Source organism: Amaranthus tricolor, chromosome 9 (genome assembly GCF_026212465.1).
Source record: "Amaranthus tricolor cultivar Red isolate AtriRed21 chromosome 9, ASM2621246v1, whole genome shotgun sequence".
Lineage (NCBI taxonomy): Eukaryota > Viridiplantae > Streptophyta > Magnoliopsida > Caryophyllales > Amaranthaceae > Amaranthus > Amaranthus tricolor.
The window spans coordinates 16,159,369-16,173,159 of NC_080055.1; the positions used below are offsets into that span (position 1 = coordinate 16,159,369).

The window sequence follows — 13,791 nt, forward strand, 5'->3', positions numbered from 1 at the left end:
GCGATATTTGGTTGGAATATGGATTCCTCACAAAGAAAAATTTGTGCGTGCGTGGATGAGTGACTGTTTGCACTTGGCTAACCAGACTACCAGTAGAGTTGAAAGCCAAAACTCTTCCTTCAAGTACTACCTGGGTAGCGGTAATAGCTCATTTGATACCCTCTTTAAAAGGGCACACGCACAGATAACGAATCAGCAATCGAGGATAAGACAAGCTCTGTAGGAGTCTATGAATTCGATTACTTAATTTTTTGAGACCGTTGTATCGTCATGTTTCCATATTTGCCTTGGAACAATTGATTATCTAGTCATGTGTCTTATTATTAATGAGTTTGCACAACCCTCAAGTGAAAGCCTATCGTGATGTATCTCTTGACTTCTTTGGTGTAACCTTACTTGTTGATCTGATTGAGTTTCCTTTAGATAACTTTGATGTGATATTGGGTATGGATTTGTTAGATAAATGTAGAGCTCATATTGATTATTGGTTAAAGAAGGTATCCATTCAAGGTCTTAGTGGACAAAGACTATCATTGGGAGATTTATACATAAGAATCACACCAAGATTATATAGGTTATGCAGCTGAAGTCTTATTTAAGACTTTGATAGCTTATGATCTTATACCACTTTGGGGATGCTGAGCAAAGTATACCAAACCTTAGGGACATACCTATTATGAGTGAGTTCGCTAATGTTTTCCCTTCTGAGATACCTGGATTGCCACCTAGGAGAGCAATAGACCTTATTATAGATATTGTTCTAGGAGCAAAACCTATTTCTAAGCCTCCCTATCGCATGGCTCCGAAGGAGTAAGAGGAGTTGAAGATTCAGCTACAGGGGTTGTTAGATAAGGGTTATATTAGACCTAGTGTTTGGGGTGCACCAGTGTTGTTTGTTAGGAAAAAAGATGGATCATTTAGGCTATGTGTGGACTTTAAAGAGTTTAACCGAGTAACTTTAAGAATGAGTACCCATTTCAGAGGGTTAATGACCTTTTTGACCAGCTTTGAGGTGCCACAGTGTTCTCAAGATTAATTGTGAGATTTTGGGTAATAATACTTAAAACTTGTTTGTATATACAAGTAAAGTGCAGTTTTAGCTACATAGTATCATATTAGGTATTTGAATATGTTAAGTTTTATTTAGTGCGTAATTCATAAAGCATAGACGGCGTAGTTAAGGTTAATATATTGTTTAGATTTGGGTAGCAATATGATAAATTTAATTGAGTCTATATCTTGTATGAAGTAACATATATCGAGCCAGTTACTGTTAGTAACTGATTTTATTGTCTAGTTTAGGAGACGACTTCGTAGAGGAACCCTTTTATTAATTTTAGTAGCTGTTGGTGAATGACACCCGATAGCTGAGCTATAAGTGAGTGGGTAGCGCCTCTCTTATAAATAGAGACTGGCCAGTCTGATTTTCTATTATGTGCATTAATGTTAATATTTGAAATTTTGACATGAAAATTATATACTTGACATTGATTTGTTATATGGAGTGATACTTAAAAGATTATGGGTCTATCCTCCTTGATATTATATTGTAAGAAGGAGGCAATTGGGTCTATGCTATATTTTGAGGCGAGTTGCCAATGAGACATTGACTAGCTTCACCCAAGAGAGACATTGCCCTAGAGCTATGGAGCATCCTCTCAACTAGATAGTTAGTGCATATGAAGGTCTAGGATTATTGTATTTTATATTATACGTTATTCTCTTCTCCTTGTATGTGGAAGCATTTTTTAGTGGAAAATATAAAGATATTTTACATGAGGTGTATCTACTCACTCAACCTTTCATGGTTGACACTTATCGTATGAATCTGTATCAGCTTTACTTTTGTATTGAATTTTATTAATAGTTGAAAAATAGTTGGGTCTTGAGACAACAAGGAGAATTGTAGCATTTGAGATTTATTTTGTTGTGGGGTTAATTTTAAATTTGAGTTTTAGTTTGTATTGGATTATTTATTTGAGTTTTATATATTTATGGTCTATTAGAGATATTTAAAAAAAATTTCAGAGTACATTTAGTAGCACCTTAGCTTAATTGAGTAAATATTAGGTGGGGTGTTCTAGTATTAGGTGGGGTGTTACATGATATAAGACGAATCAATCTATCAACTTAGGGGTACAAAAAAACTTTCCACTCTCTGACAAACTTCGACACAAACTAGAAATGGTAATCAAATTCTTCATCTCAACATGGCGAGGATCATCACGATAATCTAATTCAAGTTCATTCATCCAATCTTTTTCATCAATTTGGGAAAAGTCTAAAGTCGTATTTCTTTGCAAGACGACATATCTTTTTCGCATTAAAATGCTTATAGTTATCTTTAGGATTCAAAGCTGAACTTGAATTAAGCAGCTCTGTTGTTTGCTCATTAAAACAACTATTTAGTTCTTGCAATTGTTGATCCACAACAGCTGTAAATATATCCACTTAATAGTGATGCTCCACTATTACAATATCCTTATTATGGCGAGATCAAATGATGTCAGCATACAAAGCATTCATTTCAGGAAAAGGAATACTGTGTGTATCACAAATTAAGAATACTTTATGTAAAAGACCATCCCAACCATTATCCCTAAAGTCTTGAATCCTTATCTTCGTAGCAGCAAGTACCATTGCATTTAAGATGTCTAGTGTTTTATATTGTAAAGCTCGACAAAGTTTATCAGTTAAACTCATAAGTTCTTCCATCATATGTAATATAAAGATAAAATCAAATGCCAACAACTTTCTTAGAGCATATTTTGCGTCTCCACATTGAGCATATGAGAGAAGGCGATCAGTGGCTATTATTTCAAGGATTGAACGGGTTGCATTAAACATCTTTAACAACCTACAAATTGATTTGTAATAGGAACTCCATCTAGTATCTCCCAGACGTTGCAAAGTGCCAATTTGGTTTAATCCTGTTCTCATAACGATTTCTTCAATTTCAATAAAATGCTCGAATTCGGCTAATTAACTTTCTTGTAGTTCATCATGACGATTAGAAGAATAACTAACAGTATTCATGATGAATATTAAATCTTTGAAAAACTCATGAACCTCGGATACTTCTCTAGCAGCGGCAATACGAGCCAATTGCAATTGATGTGCCAATAGCAATACACATAATACGCATAGGGGATGCCATTCATAAAAAATGCTTGTGAACCATTCCATTCACCTTGCATATTACTGGCACTATCATATCCTTGACCTCTAAGATCTGCAACACTCAATTCATGGTTAGATAAAACAGTAGAAATACATTTATGGAGAGTTTTTGAGGTGTCTTTAATGTGTTCTAACTCCAAGAAGCGTGCTTGTACAAATCCATGTTTATCAACAAATCTTATGACAATAGCCATTTGCTCCTTTTTGATGTTCCGAGATTCATCAATTATTATACAAAATTTTGAATCACCAATCTCCTTACGAATTTCATTTCTTACTTTTTGAGCAAACACGTGCAAAATTTCCTTCTGAATAGATAGCTATATATGTAGCATTTTGTGGGGCATTTCCAAGCACAACTTTTCCATAATTTACATCATAAGAGGCGAAAGATTTCAAAAATTCTAGAAAATTCCTCTGATTTTGTGAGTTTTAACCCTTATTATACCCCCTAAATAAGGAATTTTAAAAAGTTAGTCAATTCACAACTTCGATTTACGCACTTAATCGTGTACGATTATCCGCAATTTGTTATGGAATTAAATTTTCATATCTGCATGACCTTTAGGATTCTTGAAATACAGCCAACATTGAACGGAATATCCATGAGATGAATTAATATCATGTCCTATATGCGTTTAAAAGGCACATTGTTTTCCTTCTACTCTCTTCTAACTTCTAAATCTATGAACTGTAGAAGCATCCTTTCCAATTTTCCCTAATGTTTTCATTCCGAAAAGAAAGCATGGGAAACAATATGCAGCGTCAATTATTTTTGAATACTTTAGCCAATTATATATCTTAAGCCATTGAGCTTGAAATCGTCATAAATGACCATCTTGTTCTGCAGTTGGAGGATACTCGGGTATAGGAAGTCGATAAGGTCCATATTCAACAAATGTTGTTATGACTTCTTGTTGTTCATCTGGAGGATAACTAGTAATTTACCTACGTAATGCTAGATCCCGCACAAATAAATTATCGTCTGGAACTTGGATTGCATTAATAGTTGCACTAAATTTTTCATGGTGAGGTTGATCAATTGGAATACTAGGTTGATCATTAAGAATACAAGGTTGGTCATCGATAACTTAATTAGATGTCTTATGTCCTTCATCAATGGAAGCACAAGTGCGTTTTACTTTAGAAAAATAAGAATCAATAGTGTTTTTTTTCATAATTTAACCTAAATTGTAAATATAATAAAAATTATTAATCAATAATAAATTTTAATATGTTTGCATTCAATCTCTATTTATATATGTATAAAATTGAATTAATAACAATTCTTAAACTTATATAATAACTTTAATGTCAAAAGCTACAATTAAAAAATAATAAATTTTAATATGTTTATATTCAAATTTCACTTTCTTACAAAGTAAATTAATTGAAAATGATCTATACCTTATCTAATATATGTCCGTACTTAATTAATTTAGTATATCAAAATAAAGTTGATTCAATATTAATAAAGAATAAATAAATAAAGCCAAATTAAGATTAAATAAAAATTTAAAGGAAAGGTACATGAAGTAAAAACCTTCAATTAATCACATTGCATTTACCAATACCACACTTCAAAAATCTCAATTGAATAATATATTAATATATATTGTAAGTAGTACTGCAACTAACAATAAAGCAACAGTCTTAAATATTGAGTTTTCAAATAAAGACTAAAGAAAGACTGAAATAAAGCAAAGAACCAAACAATGATAATTTTTACTTTTTTCGATTGTATCATTCTTGAATATTCAATTGTTTTCTTCACCGGCAAGGGAGTACGACGCCGGCACGGCGGTTCCAACATGCGACACCAACAGTCTAGAAGGCGGCACCTCTAGTAAGGCGGTAGCAGCAGGCAGGCGGCAGATTCATTTGATGTAAAATTTTTCTGGCCGGCATAATTCGTTTTCTTGGTATTTTTTAAAGTTGTTTATCTTTTGATTTTTAGGGTTTCTAAGATGTAATTTTTGGTTTTAAAGATATAATTATGTTTTTTTGATTTAATATTAATTTGTATAGAAAAATTTTTTTTTTTTGATTTTTTTCATAACCTGGGCCTTGGCCCGTGTAGGCCTGGGTTTAAATTCGCCTCTGCCATTGTGGGTATAACAAGTACATCTCTTCAAAATGAGTGTCAGAGGAGGAGAAGAGCTTTGCACCTCGCTAGCTATATGAGTAGTAAGTGGTGCCTGCTATCTAACCTCGGATAAAGTGCTGGAACTACACGCTAGGAGTGTGCCTAGGGAAATCTCATTGACGGGCCCACTTGACTAGAGCGAATGACGGCTGGGTCAAATATCTAAATGTGGAAGAATACATACAAAATGGGTCATTATCGGTGCGGCTAGTGAATAATGTGTTGCATGGATAATACCTTATGGTGTTTTCAAGCGATGAGTGATAGAGAGGAACCATAACATGTAATCCGACATAGTAAGTGAAATTGCATCATCAATGGACGCACCTTGTGGTAACAACTCTAATCTGTAATCCTAATACGCTATGTGTTGCCTCTTTATCTTACTTTAGTACTTCGGGGCTTAACCCTAACTTGAAGTGCAGTGCTTAGTGTTTATCTTGCATGTTGAAGGGTTTTCCTATACCAGCCTATATTAGGGAATTACACGCTTTAAGAGATGAACTTTGACTATGTCAAAGCATATGAGTGGTACAAATTCCCTTCACACACCCATCAATATCCCTGAGTACTCGAGCATTGCAACATATGCCTCAGTAAGGGTAAAGGTCCCAAAGAAACTACAAAATGAAAAATATTATGTTCAAGATATTTAAGTTGAATATATTATTGAGTCGTAGTAGGTTAAATTGAATGCAAAAGAATCCCACACCAGATTCGCTATCAGACTATGTCCGTCACAAAAGGCTGCACCTCAATCCGCATGGGGCCTCTAGGGCTGGTTTTTGTATTAGAGCAACAACACCATGACCAACATGTTTAAATGGTTTCTGGTTTTGTAAAAAGCAAGACATCGCTAATTAAATGCCAAAGATATGCCTTAGCGTATCACTCAATGATGACCTCATTAGCACCATTGAGGAGGTGTGAGAAGGACTATACTAGCCATGTAATGCGTAATCCACTCCCTTAGATTGTACTAGCAGAAGTGGTCTCCAAGTATACGATGAATTATATCTTGCCAGCTCAATAGCAAGCGTAAAATAGTAGACACGACACTTCCCTCTATGGGAAGTCGTTTAAGTAAAGCTACATCAAACAAAGTGATGATAATCTCACCCAATGGCATGTGAAAAGTGTGTGTTTCTTGATGCTATCTCTCAATCAATGCCGTGATTATGGCACGATCAACTCTAAAATAAGCGACAAGGTGAAAGCTATACAACCTCCCTCGCTAAACATATAGAATGATTATGGGGTCTATCTCCCATGGAGCAGAGTCAGGAAGTTTGGTATATAATGAGTTAGTGTCGAAGACCAATAACTAAAACCAAGAAATTCAATCATCAACTTCAGAATAATATGTTATGAATTAAATCAAATATACTTACTTGGGCATCCCACAGTAAACTCCTCCTATGATCTTCCTGCACAGTTAAGACACTTGGGAGTTAGGTCTTGAGGTCTTGGAGCTGCTAGAGCCATCTCTTTATCGCAATTATAAGTATATATGTGTGTGATTCTAATGTTATGATCTTCTCTATTACAACGACAAAAAGTATTGTGTTTGCTTTTCCCTTCATCCATCTCGTTGGTAATTCTCATAGACAGAAGTCTTCCAAATCAACAAACTTGAACGGTGTTGTGCTGCAATTCAAAATCAATGTACTGAAGACATGCCCTCTTATCAATCTATGGCATGAAACAAGTTCTATATGTACAAGCATAACTCGTGTAGCAAGTGTTCAAATTTTGCGTGTATGTAAATTGTGTTTTGATTCATACAACAAGAAGATGAAAACAAGGTAAGTAATATATCTCTAGTTTGTTACATGTACATTTCTTCTCTGCCAAGTCCACCATTTGTATCTTAGCTTCATTCGACAATTTTGAACGTTTTGCACGTTCTTAACTCGGAAAGGCCTCGTCTATAGTCAAATTCAACGATCTAATGGAAGTTGGCCTTCTTAATGTTCGTGCAATGATTCTTATGGCGTATATTTATGTCCACCTATTTTCCTTTCACTTGTACTTTCACGCCTTCTAACAAAATAATCATTTCAATGGAAAAAAAATATACACTCATCACATAATTAAAAACTGCATTTATGTTAGTGTTAGTAACATCGTACATAGCACCCTCATCGTGACATAAAGACCAATAGATCATGTTTCCTACTTGATCAATCCAAAAAAGAGTCTCTCATTTCACAGCTTCAATTGCCCTCAAACCCTCGATTAGCTTAGGTGGTTGTCTTTGTTTTGCAAATTAACCAAAGAACTTCTTTAAATTCACATTTCCCAATATGAAGGTTAAAGTTACTAAGCAAATGATGGGAGGTTGTTGCCATTCTAGCTCCTTCATGGTCATTAGAACTATTGCATGCTGATTTGAAATAATACATGAACATAAATGCTTACAAATACAAGCCACATAAATCAAGACCAATTAGCTATGCATTCCTTCACTACTAAAGCAAAGGCAAGTGGAATGATTCCCTTGTTACAATCTTGGGCAATCGCAATCAATAGGGTATGACAGTACTTACTATATAAGTGTGTGTTGGAATGGCAATAAGAGGTTTATAATGCTTAAACCCCTCATTTCTAGGTTTAAAGGCCTAAACTCAATGCTTAAACCACTGCCTCTAGAATTGAATGTTGTATTGCTTTATAGAAGTGTGAAAGGGAAGTATAAGAGTCTTCCCATGTTTCATAGATGGATAGAAGGTCTCGTTACTTAACACACCGTATATAAGTCACATCTATACCAATTGGTCTTTCACCATCCATCACACCATGAAGACTATAGTGAATAGGTCTTGGGAAACACTGCTTCTGATCAAGTTATTAAACACAGAGGATGTAAAATGAATATGTCTAACTAGCATATTATTACTACCTAATACACAAGACCCATGCTTCCATTTGTATGTTACAATGTGCCATGCAGATGAATAAGTATTTTTCTTAGTCCTTAGTCTCCGTGTACATCCCCTTTTACACTTTAATGCAATGATAATTTGGTTAGAAGTCTCAATTTTATACTTCCTATATCTACGAATATGATACAATCTAACAACTTCCAACAATGACTCCTTATTATCAAACACTTGACGCTTTTGGAACTTCCCTACTTCAATAATAGTGGTCTCAAAAGTCCAAGACCTCCAAAAGTTGTCCTCTATATATTCATCTATAGTAGGACTAGAGCATAAGATGTAGTAGTAACAGTTGCAGAAATATTTCCAAGAGTCATGTTATTGGCTAAGGCATCTTTATTCACACCCACATCGTCCTCCGAAGGAGCATCTACAAATTAAAGTCATTACTCTCATTATCAGACTCCCAATACAGCCCCTTATTTATTGGTTCTAAGTTAACCCTTATGTCATTTGAATCTTGGATTTGAGGGTGTTCATAAAGAGTACAAAATTAAAATGGAACCAAGGGATTATGAGTTTTTTGGGTTAAAATAGGCATAGGTGTAGGGGAAGAAGTAGAAGTTACATTCAAAACTCGATGTGTTTCTACTATATTCACGTCTTGATTCACTAGCGGCCCGTTTGGTACATGGTATTAGAGGGCAGTAGTGGTAATAAAATTAAGTAATAAAAATTTTGGTTGTTTGGATGCCTTCAATGGTAATAGATGGTAATAAAATAAGGTAATGAAATTACCAAAAAGGGCCATTATTATTACCATCAAACAACCTGGTATTAGGTTTAATCGTAATGAAGTATTACTGTGTTAATAAAATCAAATCAAATGCGTTCAAATCAAATGCGTTTCTTTCACTGATTTCTCTTCAAGCTTTCTCTCCCTTCTTTCTGTTTCCTTTTGCTCTGCTACTCTCCTTCAAATTCAATCAGGTATTCATCGTCTCTTTACCCTTGTTTTCTGATTTTAATTTCTGTGTTCATACGGTTTTTAATTATTGGTTTTTGTCGAAAATCCTATGAAATTCCTTTTGTTTCGAATTCAAATCAAATGCGTAGCTCTTAAGCTGAGTTCTTCGTTTCTTTCAAAATTTTTCAAAATTTTTCAAAATTTCAAAATTTCTTTCAAAAACAACAGCCTATAATTACTTTGATTGCGTAATTTGACGATTTAACAAGTATAGTGTTTCGATTGTGCTAATTAAGTGTTTAGGATTTGATTATAGACTTATTTGTTTAAGATTTGATTTATAGACTTATTTGTTTCGGATTTGATTTATAAATCATTTTTAGGATTTGATGACTAATTTCTTATGAAAAAGGAGAAATATAAGAGTATTTTTGTTTGATTTGATAGCAAAACTAGTATTTAGCTGATGAAGAATCGGGGAAACTGCGTACACTGTTGATGGAAACTGCGTACTGATCTTGATCTTGATGGAAATCAAGAAGCTTCATCTTTGCATACACTATTGCAAAGATGAAGCTTCTTGGTTTATATATTAAATTAAAGTTCATAAAAATTGTTCATAAAAATTCTAGGATCTAATATTAAATTAAAGCAAAGTTGTTTTGTATATTCTAAACTAATATTTGGGGCTATGTATGGTCAAATAAGAAGAATCTATTACGCCGTGACAATTTGTCACATAATCGACGCACCCACAGGGTATCCGTAAACTTTGTCACATAACAATGAGTTGTTTTGTAAACGGCTAATAGCTGGTAGCTAGCAGTTGATTTTGAAAAATGTGGTTGTTGATGTTAATTAGATGGTTTGACTACCTGACCATCTTTCTCGAGTCTCTCGACTCTGTATTAGTTGCCGCTTTTCTTCTTTGTCCAGACCATGATCATAGTTTTTTATGGGTTGGATACACCTGAATTATATTTGATTATCAAAGAATGAGTATGAAATCTTGTTTAGTTACTGATTTTTGCTATATTTTGATCTTGTGACTTATCATCTACTTGTGCTATGATTTATGTAGTTATGGCGCGTCTTCAACAATCGCCTAAGGACTTTATTTTTTTTTTGGTTTGCTATGAAGCGAAAAAAAATTAGAAGAGTAATGATGCTGATTTTGATTAGGATAATCCTCATTTTTAGAAGAAGACTAAGAATTAGGATGTCTAAGCAACCTAGTCTGCATAATCCTATCCATAGATTAGATTATTTAGATGGAATGATAGTGGAGAGTGATATTGCTTGCATTGAGCAACTTAGGATGGATCGTCGCACGTTTAATATCTTCATTTCATTGGTTCGTGAAGTTAGAGGGTTAAGGGATACTAAGAACATGGTAGTGGAAGAAATGGTTGCTATATTTTTGCATCTACTTGCATTTGAGGAGAAGAATAGGGAAATAAAATATGATTTTCAACGGTCAGGAGAAACTATAAGCAGACATTTTAATAATGTGTTAAAAGCTGTGTTAAAACTTTCGAGTTTGCTCCTCAAGAAACCTGAACCGATTCCCAAGAATAGCACAGATGAAAGATGGAAATGGTTCAAGGTAAACCTTGTATTTTTTTATTAATAGATAGAAAACATATATCGAATTTTAACTTTTATTAATCACACCCCTTTTTATAGAATTGTATAGGTGCTATTGATGGGACTTTGATTGATGTAAATGTGCCTGCGATAGATAAATCACGTCATAGGTCAAGAAACAATACCATCTCAACAAATGTTTTAGGAGCTTGTGCACCGAATATGCAATTTATATATGTTTTGGCGGATTGGGAAGGTTCAGCTGTCGATGGAAGAGTACTTACAAATGCTTTAATAGAAATAATGGATTAAAAGTGGCTAGAGGTCAGAAATCAATTTCTTATGTGCAAAGATTTTTTAAGGGAGCAACAATGACCAATAATCTAGCTTAATCATTGGTTTTTCACTTTTTCACCTAGGTAATTATTATCTAGGGGATGTAGGATATAAACATTGTGATGAATTTCTTGTACCTTATAGAAGAACAATTTATCATGAATGGAGAAGGGGGCTGGAGCAACCACGCTCTAAGGAAGACTTGTTCAATATGAGGCATGCTTCAGCTAGAAATGTGATTGAACGAGCTTTTGGTTTGTTGAAAGTACGGTGGGAAGTTCTTGCCAAAGGCACGAAGTACCCTCTCAGCACTCAAATAGATATAATATTGGCTTGTGTGTATATTCATAACCTTATTCGCCAACAAATGAGCATTGATCCAATGGAAGCTATTTTAGATCCATATATGGAAGAGGAAGGACAGAATTAAGGAATTGAAGATGATGGAGACTACATTCAAAATTTTGATGCATCTGAAGAATGGACTAACTTTAGAAACACATTAGCTCAAGATATGTACGATGCATTCTTGGCCAGGAGACATTAGTTTTGGATAGTTTCTTATTTTAGTTGGTTTTTCAATTTTTAGTCTTTTAGGACTAGCTTTTATGTTGAACTACAAACATAAGTTGTTTTTTGATTGATTAGTTATAAAATATTCTGGTCTTATAAAGATACTTTGGTATTGTTTTCCACCGTTGTGTGACAGATATATAATAACTAATATGGGTGATGAGATTCGAGGTCGAGGAAAAAATAAGAGAATGTGGACTTCATTGGAGGAGAATGCCCTTGTTGACATTCTACTTGAGATGCAGAATTCAAATTGGAAGTGTGACATAGGCTATAGGACAAGTTATCAGACATATATTGAAAAGAAAATGAATAAGCGATTTCCTTATTGTGGATTGAAGGGTAAGCCACATATTGAATCCAAAATTAAGATTTTTAAGAGACAAATGGGATATATTCTTGAAATTCAGAAGCAAGTTAGTGGTTTTGGTTGGGATGATGCAACAAAAATGGTAACTGGTGAGAAGAAAGTCTTTATGGGATGGGCTCAGGTATTTTCTTTTATTTAATTTGTTAACAGTAGCTATTAATCATTGTTTTTGCTATTAGTTTTGTTTTTTTCATTTGATTGATATATAATTGTAAGATATGCTCCAGCAAAAAGATGGAGTTGCTGCTCTATTTTGTAAACCGTTTCCTCTTTATGACAAGCTTTATGAGATTTACGCCAAGGATCGTGCCAGTGGAAGTATGGTCAAGGGGCCCGGAGACGATGAAGAAGGTGATAAGAATGAGGCTAAAAAGAATGATGATGCTATTAGCTCAACTCTAGCGATTGGGCAATAAAGTGGCCGAAGAGATCGTAATAGAAGAAGGAAAATTGAAAATGAAGAGCTTAGTGGGCTGGCCACTGCATTGACAGCTTTGATTGATGTTGAAAAGGAGTCCACTTCAATCATGATGGATATGAAGAAATCATTTTTACGAGATGTGGAGATAGGTGAGAAGAGAACTAACCTTTTTGGAGTATTGAGTAATTTGCAAGAACTGACACCAATAAAAGTTGTCGAAGTTACCACAATTATTGGCTTAGATGACAAGAAGGTGGAGATATTCTACAGTGTGCCGGATGAGTCCAAAGTTATGTTCGTTAAATGTTTGCTAAAATGATAGTGTTGATAGATTTTAAAAATATTATGATGTAAAATGGTTGAAAATGTAGGTGTGTTTTAAAAAAGTATGAACTTGGTAGCCACTAAAGGAATGGACTTTTTATCGTAATTTTTATGCCTAAACACTAGCTAATTTTATCGGTTGAAGAGTACTACTATGGCTACTTAATTGAAACTTGTTTGTAATTGTCAAGTATTTGCAGTGTAAAGAATGCATGAAGAAAATATTATTATTTGTAATTGCAAGTCGATGCAATTGTCCAAAAAAGATAATGAAGAAAAAAAGGGTAATGTTTGTAATTATCCACAAAAATATTATTATTAAAAAAAATGATTAGATACAATAATTTAGATACAATAATGCTTTTAGATACAAATATACAATAATGTAACTAAAAGTCATTACCATTTTTTATTACTAACAACCAAATGCAATCAATGGAATATTATCTTCCATTACCATTCTTTAGTCATGCACACCAAACAAAAGAATCTTCATCACCAATTCTCATATCTATTCCTTCATTACTATTGCCATTACAACATTTCATTCTCATTACTTTATTACCATCAACCAAATGGGCTGAAAGTGTACCTCTTCTACATACAACTCCAAAGAGGAAATGGGGATAGACTTTGAATGCTCCTATATAGGCTTTAATGCCTCCATATTAGGGGTGAAAGTTCGGTTTGTGGTTTGATTTTTCCTAAACTCAAATCAATCAAAATTTATTTTGATTTTACTTTTTTCAATCCAAATCAAACCAAATTGGGCCGCAAACCAAATCGAACTAAACCAAATTAGTTTGGTTTAGACTTTTTCATACCAAACCAAATCAAACCAATCCAAATTTTCAACTAAAAACAAATCTAAACTACAAATCGAATTAAATTACTCAAAATATAAAGCAACATATTTAAAATCATAGTTACAAAAATATTGGAAATGACAAAATAAAATTTTAATTATTGAATTAAGGTTTATTATTGTTATAAGATTGCTTATGT

General features: G+C 33.8%; 1 protein-coding gene across 1 annotated transcript; it reads left to right on the forward strand.

The window, feature by feature from the left end:
• The first annotated feature begins 10,337 nt into the window (after positions 1–10,337).
• LOC130823298 (uncharacterized) lies at positions 10,338–11,528 on the forward strand. The gene is made up of 3 exons (XM_057687918.1): positions 10,338–10,781; positions 10,862–11,018; positions 11,182–11,528. Exons 1-3 carry the CDS (start codon positions 10,338–10,340, stop codon positions 11,526–11,528), a joined length of 948 nt encoding a protein of 315 aa, XP_057543901.1.
• Positions 11,529–13,791: the final 2,263 nt, after the last annotated feature.